General features: G+C 36.9%; 2 protein-coding genes across 2 annotated transcripts; one reads left to right on the top strand and one right to left on the bottom strand.

The window, feature by feature from the left end:
• The first annotated feature begins 4,696 nt into the window (after window positions 1-4,696).
• LOC120329735 (solute carrier family 2, facilitated glucose transporter member 1-like) lies at window positions 4,697-8,900 on the top strand. The gene is made up of 5 exons (XM_039396512.2): window positions 4,697-5,354; window positions 5,603-5,727; window positions 6,235-6,499; window positions 7,081-7,407; window positions 7,649-8,900. The coding sequence occupies exons 1-5, from the start codon at window positions 5,196-5,198 to the stop codon at window positions 8,279-8,281; spliced, it is 1,509 nt and encodes a 502-aa protein (XP_039252446.2). The 5' UTR covers window positions 4,697-5,195; the 3' UTR covers window positions 8,282-8,900.
• Window positions 8,901-9,286: 386 nt separating this feature from the next.
• Window positions 9,287-13,454, bottom strand: LOC120330374 (solute carrier family 2, facilitated glucose transporter member 1-like). The gene is made up of 5 exons (XM_039397339.2): window positions 13,288-13,454; window positions 12,250-12,374; window positions 11,823-12,087; window positions 10,681-11,007; window positions 9,287-10,428 (listed from the first exon to the last, which is right to left on the bottom strand). Exons 1-5 carry the CDS (start codon window positions 13,444-13,446, stop codon window positions 9,817-9,819), a joined length of 1,488 nt encoding a protein of 495 aa, XP_039253273.2. The 5' UTR covers window positions 13,447-13,454; the 3' UTR covers window positions 9,287-9,816.
• Window positions 13,455-14,204: the final 750 nt, after the last annotated feature.

Consider the following 14,204-nt stretch of genomic DNA (forward strand, 5'->3'; position numbering starts at 1 on the left):
GAGAACGTGCGCCCAGCGCATGTCTATGCTATCTAGCTAAGAGAGTTACCAGACAGGCATTGCGACAAAACTGGGGAGTTCTGGAACATATTTTGTGACATCACACAGCGATCGAGTCGCGAAACAATAGAATAAATCTTTTTGTCCGTTTGTATGCACTAGTTACTTATCGATCTTTAGATATTTCGATATTTCGGCACTGATCATAAAAAGAATCTACAGTATTGTAAAGTCCATAGTGATCTGTTGTCTATTTTATTTCATTTTGATCAAGTCATATAGTGCTCTCGTGAAGTAAAATATAAATGTTTATATAAAAGGGAAGTATTCTCGTTTTATTTTTATATCAGCTGATGTCAATGACGAGTTTGAAGTTTTAGAAGAAAAATCAAAATGCGATGCTGGAGAAACCGAGATGCCTCTTATGACGCTTCTACGATCTCCTCATTACCGATTCCAACTTATTGTAACCATCATTGAAATGATCTCACCACAGTTCAGGTCGGTGGAGATATTTTGAAACCATTTTTAGTTATCGGGTTGAAATTACAACCATTCATACAATAAATCAACAGAGTTTATGTAACGGGAATATCACCAAACAGAGAATGGATAAGAAGGTCACACTTAGATTTTGATAAAACAGTATTCCGCTGTGACTGTCCAGTCATTATGGATGCTTGTGAATTGTGATTGTCAGCATGTTTTTGATGGTTTTTGGTCTTCAGATTGGTCCATTGTTTTCTGTAGGTATAACTGCTTTGCCGTCTGAACTGACAACTGCAAGCAGCAGACCCACTCTCATTTTCTACAGTCAATGTACGTTCTGGATTGTGGGGGGGGGGGGGGATAATTTCCTTTGTGTTCCCCTATTCTAGCGAGTCATGGGGTTCATTTTCGCTAATTCCATTTCTCGTTCTCATAACTATGCTTATACCATTCGCTATGTTTGCAATACCGGAGACGCATAGAAGAATCTCTGTTGCGATTCAGAGGTCATTTACAAAAAAGGCACTGCAGTCCGTATCAGAAATTTTCAATATAAGCTTCAACGGGTCTCAGAGTGATGTAAAACTTGGAGAGATGAAAGAATGAATGTCAAGACGCGTAAATGATATTTTCCGTTTGTTTGCTTGTTTATTTGATTCATTGAAAGGAAGCAATTTGAACTGATTGAAGCCAACTTTACCCGAAGCTAGTCTAATAGTAATTTGGCCTGACAGTATCTCTTTTGAGATAAAAATCCATTAGGGTTGCATGTGGCACGTCCAATTATCTCTTCATCACTGTTCAATCACGCTACCGCCGTACCCAAAACTTGACATGACGATACAGTACATGATATATTGTACATAGTTTGATGCATATCATATATAGGATTAGTGTATAAATATAATTTTTTAACCATGTTGCCATGGCATATATTAATATAAGATGAACTGCTGTAACATATTAACGTTTTTCATTTCGAAAGACTTGAAGAAAACATCGTATTGCAGTGGTGATTACGTTTTTTTTTTAATAGAAAATCATTTTTGTGTGTCAAAAATGTAAGTTTAGATTGCGTAGCCCTTATGAGGTCATGTTTTTTATTTATATTTTGGGACCATCAATCCTCCACCCTAAACAAGACTCCACTCTAGCAACCACTGGTGCATAAGGAGATACCATTATTGGGAGTGGGGGAAACTTTCCAGTTGGCACTTTCCACTACAATTCATTGCCCGAGACGAGTTAGCGCGCACCGGGTTCGAACAAGAGATAGCTAATCTTTCATTCCAACATAGTTAGTTACAACGGTCAAGCAGCTGCACAGGTGTTTGGATTATGGCCTATGTATCGTAAGTGTAGTTCAATGCAAGCAATTGCCGATCGTGTACACATTTCAAATAACAACAGTAAGTTCCAAAATAATTTTGCTAAGGGGTCATTTTCGTATGGTCTATTTTGTTGTCATTTGCTCTGCTCTCGGGGATCAATGCAGCCGTTCTGTTCAAATTGCACAAACGAGTACAATAATTGGATCTCCGCTCTAGGTCTAGGACAGAGGGTTCTCAACCGCCAGTCCGCGGACCGGTGCCGGTCCGGAAGCTTTTTTGCTGGTCCGCAAGAAAATTTCGTTGTTTTCTTGTTTTTATGTCGTCTCAATCGCTTAACCGAAGACGAGGTTGGGTTGGTTTATTACGCAATTTCTCTTTCGCCGTCATATTGCGTCGTCTTTCACGACATCGTGGCGACGTCTTCCGCGATATTTTGGCGCCGAGTAATGCACTTTTCGCTTTTTCGGCTCCAATTCATCGCGAATGCGCTCAATCGAATCTCGCGAGATTCAAAAACCTAAAAATCGGCACGCGTGCTTTTTCTGTTCTGCGTGATTTTCCTGATTAATATGACCATCCATATAAAACGTTATGCATATTTCTTTGTTTACACCAGAAAACAGTCAAGAACAGTATAATATTCCAGTAAGACATAAACTTGTTCCGGCCTTGCAGGTGGTCACGAGACGCACAAAAAGCAAGAGCCGCAGAGATTTTTTCCGGTATTTTGAGCAGGCACAGTAGGATTTTGATCCTGGTGCCAAGTTACCGACAACTTTGTCATTGTAATGTATTTTCATTTCGTTTGAGGCGTCGATCAACTGCACAGGGATAAATATGATAAATCCGATAAAAAAGAAAAAGATTGATTAATATTTGTGATTCTACTTTACAGTCCAGATTTAAAAAAAGAATCACTGTCACAATTTTGAATATCTTTTGATAACGAAAACCTATCGCTAAGTAATCGAGCACTCAAACTGTTGTCCGTATTTTCAACCAGTTACTGCGTTATGCGAAAAAAACATTTTCACTAGCTTTAATTAAAAAGAAGCAAAGAAATCGGATGCACGCCGGTGAAGAGCTACGTGCTGCAGAAACTTCTTTAAGGCCTCGTTTGCAATCCTATATTGGAAACGAAACAGCAGCAAAATTATCACTAGAGTTAATTGTGTTTGTACATGATTTGGCTTGTACATGATTTTTATGTTAGATGTTTATGTGTGCCTTTCTGACGCATAATGGGTGCCCAACGCTGCATTTTATTACGCAAATACATGGTGTTGTTTTCTGTTTCACCCATTTCAATTTTTGGCCACATTATTTGATAGTTTTTCTTCGTGTGAAATGTTTTTAAGTGTACCTTTTTGTCCAGAAGCATATTGAGTGTCTGACACTGCATTATATTACGCAAATTCATGTTATTCTTTTCTATTCCGGTCATTTCAATTTTTGCCGGTCCGCGAGTAAATTTAATTCTACAGGTCCGCCAGGGTAGAAAGGTTGGGAACTACTGCTCTAGGAGATCCTTATTATCGGTCGTTCTGTCTGCCTGTCTATCTGTCTGTTTAAAACTTTAGATGTAGCGTCTAAACAGCTGGATCAATCTGGATAAAATTTTTCACGTGGGTTATCCTGTCACCCTAGTATTATGCGTTTTATAGAAAGTCCGAATGGAGGTTTCGTTTCCATGGCAACAATGAATAACGCGCCGATCGGTATGAAATTTCCATTTTTTCACAACGTATTGCCGTTTTCTCGCCAACCTAGTTGGGAATCAAAATTCCAAAAACGCTACCTACCACAAGGGAAATTACTCTTTCTAACAAGTCGTCATTTGTCTCGATACTCCAAAAACTGGAGAAGCCTTAGGGATTTTGGTTAAAATTATTTTTTTTCAATTTCAGCCATTATATATCAGTCACACAAGTAAGTCTACAAAACGCGCAGATCTTAAATGAACTGTCCTTTTTGACAGTCCGCTCACTTACTGAATCGCCCCGCCGTTAAAGATCCACAAGTTTCTATTGATGGCAACCGGTTGCTCGAGTGCGGGCCTCAACTATAAGCGGAGATCCTGGGCGTCTACCGACTTGTCTTAATTTAAATCGTACAGGGCTAAAATTCATTCATAGTACGCATAGTTCGCTTACCTAATACGTCAGATTAACGACGCAATTTCGCGTGTCGTTGTTTATTAACTCAATGAACTGTGACCGACTCCAGCAGGTTTACAACGCATGTACAAAAGTGAGCGGGCATGATTAAATGAGGCGCGTTTGGTTTTTAAGTTATTTAGTTTTAGGTAATAGTTTTTATTAAAGCGTAGATGTGTAGTAGGGTAGCACTAGTGCGCCTAATAATTAATTAACAGAATTGTGTCAAAAACCCAAAATATAATTGGATATTTGACATATTGTATTTAATACAAATGTTTCATTGTTTCTTATTTGAAATCAATCAATTCATTTAACCTTTTTATGTCGTTTACCTTCTGTTACGTGGTTATGCAACAATTTTGTGAGCTGCAGTTCATTGATCTGCAAAAGTGACCTTAGCGAACATGAGAAATTTCCTAGCATTTCGAGGGAAAGTTGTGCAGATATGAAGAAGAAGAGTTGACCTTTTGCCTTTATTCCTTAGACCTACATGTTTACAAACTTTAGAAGGCATAAAGTACACATTAACGATCACAAAAATGAGTTTCATTCAAAAGCAACATTTATTTCGTGTTCGTGCGGCGTGAGTTATTTTCCCTGATAATTTTGCACCGCGCGAACAACAAGTTTAGGAATCGTTGAAGTATTGCATTTCCAACGTTTAATTACACCGATCGCGTTGGATTTGGTAAACTTCCGATAAAACTAGTAGAAAATTTTACTCTATGAGAAATGTGAACTCCGGGGTCGAGAGAAAGCGATAATCTACTCCATACGCTTACATGACACGTCATAAACTGTAGTTTAAGTTGGGAGGTTTATGCGGTCAAACGCCATCACACCCTCCAAACGTTTCATGGTCTCGTCTACACTATTCAACATGGCTGAGTTCGTATCAAACCGCAGGAGGCTAGACCGGCCTCAGGACTATTTGTTTTGGTCACATATTATCGCCGTGTGTTTAATCACCATTCCGAACCAAATTTATCTGAAACTCAAGCATCATAAACAACGGATTTGTCAGCTATGAGGCCAGATGAGTAGGACAACCGAAACAGATAGAACATCAAGTTCAGGCAAAATTATTTTCAATTAAGTAGAATCCGCCATTCCAAAGCACTTTATCGTAGAATACGATGTTGATCGAGCGACTAAAATAAACAATCGCGCTCTATTTATTCAGGCTTGCTGCATTCGACTTGGTACGTGGAAAACTATGGGTTCGTGTAATGGGAATGTAGAAGAAAATTCACGTTACTGTATATTCGTAATCTTAGTGACACAATTACCGTTCGCTTTCATTATGGGAATACACTTGACAGCATTGAATTCGCTGACCCCCGTGATAGAAGTATTCATCAACGAAAGCTATCAAGTAAGAATCGTTAAAATTGTGAAAATCGTTAAATTATTACGTACTTTTACTGTTTATAATTAAGATTTTCGTGAGTAACAAAATAAATTTTCGTAAGTAAGATAGACATATCAGTACCTTAATCGCATTGCTAATGTACGTGCAAGTCCTAATATTTTTATACCTCCATTAATTCGGCTTTAGCAAACGATTTTTTTGCTCTTTCTAAGATGATATCACTTAAGTTATCACATGAAGTAATATTACAGGTTCGTTATAGAGAGTCGCCTTCGGAATATACAGCAAATCTTATTATCAACCTTGCACATTCAGCTCTTGTTTGGGGATCTCTTGTTGGTTGCGTCCTTGTCAAACTAGTGATTAACTTATTCAGGTAAGGAAAAACAGGTATTTCGCTTTTAAAATGTTATCAAAATACCATAAAATCTTATGCTTTGCATAAGAAATTGCATTTTGACTTTTAAAGACCTATTGAAAATATTTATATCCGAATCCGACAGTATGAACAACTTCTGAAAATATGAAGTTTTGAGATATGTGGCTATTGAAAATTTTCCCGGAATTTCCGAATTAAAGGAATTTGTCTTGTAAAAATGCCACCTATGTGTAAAATATATTTATATCTAAATAAGGCAGAACAAATGTGAAAAAATGAACTCCATGTTCAACGCACTGTTCTGAAAAAATCAGACTTGGTTGACACTCCTCAAATGTCCTATTCTTTGGCAAAATCTTGAGTATCAATGAGGAATATTATTCTCTGGTTACCAATCTATGAACTTAAACTGTACTACACTCCAATGTATTTTACGACAAGGAATGTCTCTGCAAAGAAGTTAAGCAATCCTCAAGATTGCTCATGACTGCAATTCTCTTGCAGTCGCAAAGGTTCAATTCTTATGACACACTGCTTCATGGTGCTGTCTTCTATTTTGATGGGGCCTGTTGCGCAATACGGCCACTCCTACGAATCCCTAATCATCGGTCGTTTCATCAATGGGATATTCAGAGCGGTGGGTTTTACAGTAGTTGTGATATTCATTGCTGAAACAACATGCCGAAGAAGACTTGGATTCTATCAAGGCCCATTTTCAACATTCCAATTTATATCAAGCGCATTTGGCTTAGGCCTAGCACATTCAAAGGTTAGTACAACATTTTTAGTGTCGAAACAACGCAAGATTCTGCACTAATACCGGATTTACCTATAGGCAAGGCAGTCTGAAAACTGGGGGCCTCGACATTAAATTTTAACTAATATTTGCTCTGCTTGCTGCAAAATATAACAGGTTTGTTTAATTATTTAATCAGATTTATAATTCTTGTCTCACATATTTTATGTTTAATAGGATAAAATAAATAAAAGACGACCGAATAAATAAAATCGTTTAAAATTAAAAAATCTTTATATCTTTGACTTTCATATCAAATAAATACAAGAAGAAAATTATATCCTAAATATCTAATGAATTATAACATATTTTTCTATTTTCGGATCTTTTATTTACTATTTTGTCTAATCAGTAATAGCCTAGCTTGGACCTATCATCGTATAAATTCGGCCCTGTGCTGCACACACAGAAATGATGTCATTATAAACGAGTATTTGCTCAATCATTATTAGGTTCATTGACATTTCTGTTTTTAGTCCGTAAACCCGGTCCAATGAGATAGTTTAAAAAATCTTACAATTGGGACATCGACTAAACAATTTCATATTTGCAAGGTTTTAGGAACGCAAGATCTTTGGATGTGGACAATGTGCATTCCAATTTTCGCTTCGGTAATATATTTCGTCTGCTATCCATGGATTCCAGAAACTCCTGTATACGTCCTTAAAAAACGAAAGCGAGAAGACGCTCTGAATATTTTAAAATTGCTTCGATCGGAACCAACTGTGGAAAAAGAATTGACTATACTTGAAAACGAATCTGAAGAACTACCGTCACAAAAGGATTTACCGCTCATGATGTTGCTGAAGAAACGTTACTTGAGGCGACAATTATTTACAACCATGATAACAATGACAACTGTGCAATTACTTGGAATTCAGGTCGTAGGCTTTGTAATATATATTTAATAGGTCATAGGTGTACTAAAAACATTTACATTACTTGTCCCCAAGGCAGCAAACTCTTCAGCAAAAATATTGACAAGCTTTGAAAAAAGCGACAAGATCCGATGCTACATTTTGAAAATTCCTCGAATAAATGTGAATAATTATTATTTTCATGTTCCCCGTTTATTTAATTTTTTTTTTAAATGCACATTCTAATGTATTGAAACTTTTTTAGGCGATCACGATGTTTTCAGATTCGTTACTGCTGAGTGCTGGTGTGGATGAAGGTTACGTCACAATCGTATCTGTTGGCCTCTTTCTACAAAGTATTATTGCATTTTTGATATCAGCACCTTTGCAAAGACGATTCGGTACTAAGAAAGTTTACGTCATTGGACTTTTTGTTATTACGATAAGCTACATGATATTTGTAATAGCGGATGGACTACATGTTAAAATTCCAACGATGAGTTACGTCGCAATTTTCGGATTGTTTGCAGTTTTCTTTGGTTTACAGCTTGGCCCGCTATTTGTGTTATCGGGTCTTCCATCCGAACTAACGACTGCCGGTAGTCGTCCTACTGTTGTATTTTATAGTCAATGTGCGTACTGGATTTTAGCCGGTATCATAATATTTGTGTTTCCGTATTCGCATCAAGCATGGGGTGTTTACTCGTATATACCATTTGTAGCCATTTCGATAATTCTTGTCCCATTTTCTATATTTGTGCTACCTGAAACTCATAATCGTTCTTCGGCACAGATTCAAAAATCTTTTGGGATGAAAACTATGGCATTGGCATCCAAGTCAGACGATTGCATTGAAACAGTACCGGTGTTGCAACTAGCAAATGATCAAATGGCATAATATGTTAATTGACTAGCCTAAAATTATATCGAATTGTATTCGCATTTAATGAACCATGAATCAGATATTTATGCACAATAAAAGCATATTCATAATCAAAATAAAGTAGGCATATATTACGTGAAATAGTTAAAACTGCTACATTTGATAAGATTTGTTATGACTAATTTGATGCCGATAAGATGATATTTATTGCTGAGATACGAGTCGATTTATTCAATTATGTTGATTTTAGAAGTCAGTTTCCACCAAGGTTGTTTAGGCGAATAACAGTTAACTCCTAGTCAATGAATTGTAAATTTGAAAGACACTCTGATTACGCTTCTGGTAAAACAGGCCCAGACTTCGACTTTACAGGCCTAGTTGGATTGACTTTGTTTGGTGGGGAAAAGTTACTGTCTAGGATTGATGGTCAAACTTGCCTAACGATGATTAGGAGCTGTCTATTATCGATTACTAACTACATAGTTCAGCTGACGAAAAAGTTTCAAGATTTATAGTAATTTTGTGTTGAATATAAATCCACACTTTCGTTAATGTATGCGTTTTATAGATGTTGTCAATTTTTTTCTGACGTTGTCCGTTTACTGTCAGTATTCATATGAGACGATAAAACGTATGACAAAAGTTTTTTTCAAGAACCTCAGTTATTTGAAATTGACTACCTCTTGCCTGTTTTTGCAATTGTTTTGATCTGAACAGCTTTGAGTCTCCCGTCAATCTCATTTAGTAAAGCGTAAGTCATGACTATAATTCCTTTTTGTCTAAATAGGTCTTGGAAGTTCGGTAGCCTGTAACTTTGCTCAAAGATCAGTCTCTTTGGCTTCTGTGTAAGGGCGCGTTATCTCGCGTTACGCTAATTTTCTCAAAACAACTAAATATATATTCCCATCAACAAAATCACAATAGAATCGCCGCAAGCGGTCTGCAATAAAAAAAATACAAAAATACTTAATTTTAATCATGTTACATTTTTCAATAAAAGCAGGGAAGGGGCCCTGGGGGAGATATGGATCGATATGTTCACGAAAAGATGTCAGTATGGATATCGGTTAGTTTATCCGTTGTAAATTTTGGAAGAAAAAGAGATGGAATTGCTAATGCTTCAACGATAGTATGCAAATAATTTAGAAGGTTCATAATTTCGTAAGATTTGTTGTAAGTTTTAACGGCACTATTCAAGGTAAATAAAATATACGAAATAAAGGTAAATAAAATGTACGAATCTTACGTTAACCACGTTACGATAAGATATCGAGATAATCCCATAAGAATATTAGTAAATTATGGAACAAATAAAGTAATAGCCCTCTAGCGAGAATATTTAACCACTGTGTGAATTTATAGTAATTGGTTTAGTAGGTAGAGAGAAAATACCAAGATGGAAAAGAACATATACAAAACAATATAATAACAAATATTCCGTAGGTTCACTTCGTGCCCGATGACCCCCATTATTGAATAACACATCAAAGCAGAATATACATTCATATAAACACCATTACAACATTCAATTGTATGACTTATAGACATCATTATGTGATACTAGCAATGCTACGATTCGAATCGATTTGATGAAATTCATCATTCATAGTTTCTCTTCCGAAAGATTTCTGTATCTGAGCGGCGGAACGATTATGCGTTTCGGGTACTAAAAATACAGAAAATGGAATAAGGACTATTGACATAATGACGAACGGGGTGTATGCGTAAACACCCCATGCTTGGTGTGAATACGGGAATACAAACGTAATTATACCAGCAGAAATCCAGAGTGTACACTGGCTGTAAAAAACGACAGTGGGGCGACTACTAGCGGTCGTGAGTTCTGATGGAAGTCCAAATGTCACAAACAGAGGTCCGATTTGAAAACCAAAAACAAGTGTAAAAAATCCTACTATTGCAACTGAACTCATGTACGGAAATTTAACATATAGTCCTCCAGCTATTGTAAATATGAAATAACTTAGAGATATTATGATAAGACCGATGACGTATACTTTCTTCAAACCGAAACGACGTTGCAATGGCGCAGTAATCAAAAATGCTAAAATAATCTGAAGAAAGACACCAACAGATAATATAGTGACATATTTTTCATCAACTCCCGCATCCAACAGTAGCGAATCGGAAAACATTTCAATTGCCTGAAAAAAAGTATATTTAGTTCAAGCACCAATCGCGGAAGTAGGTAAATCTCAAGTTGATCAGGAAAGCGGTGGGGCAAAGTGATTTCTAGCTATTGAAAATGTCTTGTTAGTCAGTTACACGTCTACTTTTTCATTCATGAGTCATTCGATTTTAGTTAAAAGTATATACAAAAAATAAAATGTTTTCCTTAAAATGTACGTACTATTATCAACGGAATGTGTTGTAGTAGAAGTAATTTTTAAAATAACCTGAAGTCCTAGTAACTGAGACGTTGTCCTTATTATCGTATTGACGAACAACTGTCGTCTGAGGTATTTCGTTTTGAAAATCGAAGATAAAGTCAGGTAATTTCGCTGTGAAATTTCTCGAGATTCTTTTTGAAGAGTAGTTAATTCACTTTCTACATTTGAGTTTGACCTGAGTTTTTTCAAATTATTCAACGCATCTTCCCACTTTCCAGTTTCTAGAAGATATACTGGAGTTTCTGGAATCCACGGATAGCATAGAAAATATATAATTGAAGCAACTATTGATATACACATCGTCCACATCCAAAGTTCCTGTGTTCCTAAAACCTTGCAACAAATGTTGTTCAATTTCTAATTATATTTCATGATAAGTTTCTACAAGCCATCAGCCACTTTTGATTGGCTATAACTAGGCACCAGAACGCTATTTTGAGATAATGCAAAACTATTTATTAAATATAAGGACAAAACGTTTGGCCAACATTAGCATGAAAACATGGGAACGATCTCAAATATATGGACACGAAAGGCCCAAAACGAAGTAGTACGGGTATGCAATCTGTCACGATAGACTACCACCATACCGCAGTGTTCACAACTTCGCCTGGCAACCAGATCGCGAACGTGGAACTGCCACCAGGTACGCAATTTTGATGACGCCATCGCACACAGAAGAAACAAATCCCTTAGAGCCGACTTAAATTTCTGAAATAAAAGCAATAGCCTTATCGTGGAAAATACAATCTTTAACCACTGAAAATTTCAAAGAAATTGGTCCAGTAGTTAATGCAAAAATTTTTATCATAACAACAAGAATGAGAAGACGAATTTTAATAACAACATAATAACAAAACGATCCCTGTGTACACTTCGTGTCCAATAATTCGTACTCCCGAAGTATGTGAACCAAGATGGCGGACACCGAAACGTAGTATGTGTACCAGGTTAGGGTTGGGCCATACTTTTTTTTCAATTTTCCTTATTTTAGTTCTATTACGAGAACGGGTACTAGCCAAGTGACTCCCGTAGTTTTTGTACCTGAAATTATGGTCTAACCCTAACCTGGTACACATAGTACGTTCCGGTGTCCGCCATCATTGTTCACTTCGGGAATACCCAATAATTATATATAAGATACTAACCTTTGAATGCGATAGACCCATTCCGAATGCGCTTGAAATGTACTGGAATGTTGAAAACGGTCCTTGATAAAAACCAACTCTCTTTCGAGAAGATATTTCAGCGACGTATATCATAACTACAGCAAGAGCAATAGCTTTGAATACCCCATTGAGGAAGCGACCGATTATAAGTGTTTCGTAAACATGCCAATACTGCGCAACAGGTCCCATTAAAACGGAAGACAGCACCAAGAAGATGTGAACAAATAAAATGGATCCTTTGCGGCTAAAACGATATCAAGATTTTCAAATCATTCGAGAAAAATACACCAAATAAAAATTAAAGTCAATAGAAATGCAAGTTATTTAAACGGTCGAAGCGGACCATTTTCGAAGCTACCGCTCAATGACCTCAAGAGAGGCTCCAATGAAAATCAACTATTTGTACCTGAACGTATTAATCACTAGTTTGACGCTTATACATCCAAGTACAGATCCCCACACCAGAGAGGAGTGTGCTAGGTTGATAATGAGAGTTGCTGTAGCGGCCGATGGTACTTCATTGTATCGAATCTAAAATTACAATTAATCATAAAGTTCTTTATGTGACTTTACGTGCAATAGTGTGAATATTATTACATTTACAAGTGTAGTTTGAGATAGTAAGACAACGTAATATTTAGCCAATCAAGACCTCCGAGCGTATTTAAAATTGGGTATTCCAATAAGTATCTCGTACACCTAGAGTCTAGAGCAGGGTGGTCCAAACCCAGGCCCGCGGGAAACATGTGGCCCGCCACTTCATTATCTGTGGCCCGCGTCGCATTCGGAGAGAAATCAAAAATCGCATTTCGTGTTGTTTCGTCATAAAATTAACCAAAAAATCTTTTGACATATTGTTGCATCACTAATGTCAATGAATTGACTAGTGTTATGGCTTGCTGAGGCAGCTAGCGAAGTTAAACGAGCAAAGTTCTTGGCACAATTGTGGCCCGCGAACAATGCAAAAGTAATTTTGTGGCCCGCGGAGCTGCCAATTCTGGACCACCTTGGTCTAGAGTCTAGCTAGACACATCTCAGGTGTGCGAACTTGGAACTAAATATATAGGGGTATTTTAATTAGCATTGTCAAAACCCAAAAATGTATTATATGATACTAGCAAGGTACTAGTAGCAGCAGTCGAGTAGCAGAGAGTTTTTTTTATTCCACTCAATTTTCATCTCTGACGTCCGCAAATGACTATTATGTCATTGGTCGTTAAAACATACAATAAATGGGAAACTTAAAATATTGTGGGAAAGTTCCTAATTCGGGTTTGCCAGAAAGTCATCTATTTATTACAGAGCTGCTGTTCGTTCTGTATACTTTTGCCCTTTGCAATTTACCCCAATTCTGATTTATTATTTGTAAGTGGTTATTGGACCCCCAGGAAAAATATTGCCGTTCACACAATAAAAAGGTTAACATATTATATTTAGCCGTTACCTGGTAACTTTCATTGATGAAAACCTCCATCACGGGTGTCAGCGAGTTCAATGCTGTCAAGTTAATCCCCACGATAAAAGCAATAGGTATTTGTGTTGCAAAGATTACAAAAATACAGTAACGCGAATTCTTTTCTGAACTTGGAGTAACTGAATCCATCGTTCTGATCGTACACGTTTAATCACTATCTATCGTAGCTGAGAAACAGGAATTTTTTGTTGCAATCTCATTATTCGATATGGTTTGCTGACCACAGCTTTCAAGTTGATGTTGCGTAACAACAAACATCAATTATCTAGAACAGGCGACCATGAAATATATTTTTATCGATGAAATGCTGTCTGGCGCGTTAGGGTCTTTCAGAAACAATGCCATAGCGCAGCGGTTCCCAAACTTTTTGTTCGTGGGGCGCTAAATTATCCGGGTAAAAAACTCACGCAAACTTACACGACAAAAAATTGTTGCGAGCGGGAAAGTTTACACACTTTGGCACTGAGTACATTTCATGATTTTCCATCGTAAACCATTCTTACGTAGATCTTGAATAAATGTACTTTATCTGCGGATCGTTTGTTGTGCATGTCTTACATGGTTAATTATTATATTAAATATCGCGTTGAAAATGCTTTGTGCACATCAGTTGGTATTGCAAAATCAATTGCATGATTTTAATCAATCCAGATTTTAGCGAAAATTTGATCTTTGGCGAACTTCACAATTCTTCGTACTTGTACGTTTACATAATGCAATATATATACTATTTGTATTCGACAACACGTTAGATTGAATAATTGGTTTACCTACTGCTTCAGTTTTAGTGCGGATGTTTATGGGTATCACGTGATACCGTATTGCCTGATACGCCGGGGGTGGCCAACCTGCTTTTGACCGCGATCGACTAAAATCTTCAAAATAGA

The sequence above is a fragment of the Styela clava genome, chromosome 12 (genome assembly GCF_964204865.1).
Source record: "Styela clava chromosome 12, kaStyClav1.hap1.2, whole genome shotgun sequence".
Classification (NCBI taxonomy): domain Eukaryota; kingdom Metazoa; phylum Chordata; class Ascidiacea; order Stolidobranchia; family Styelidae; genus Styela; species Styela clava.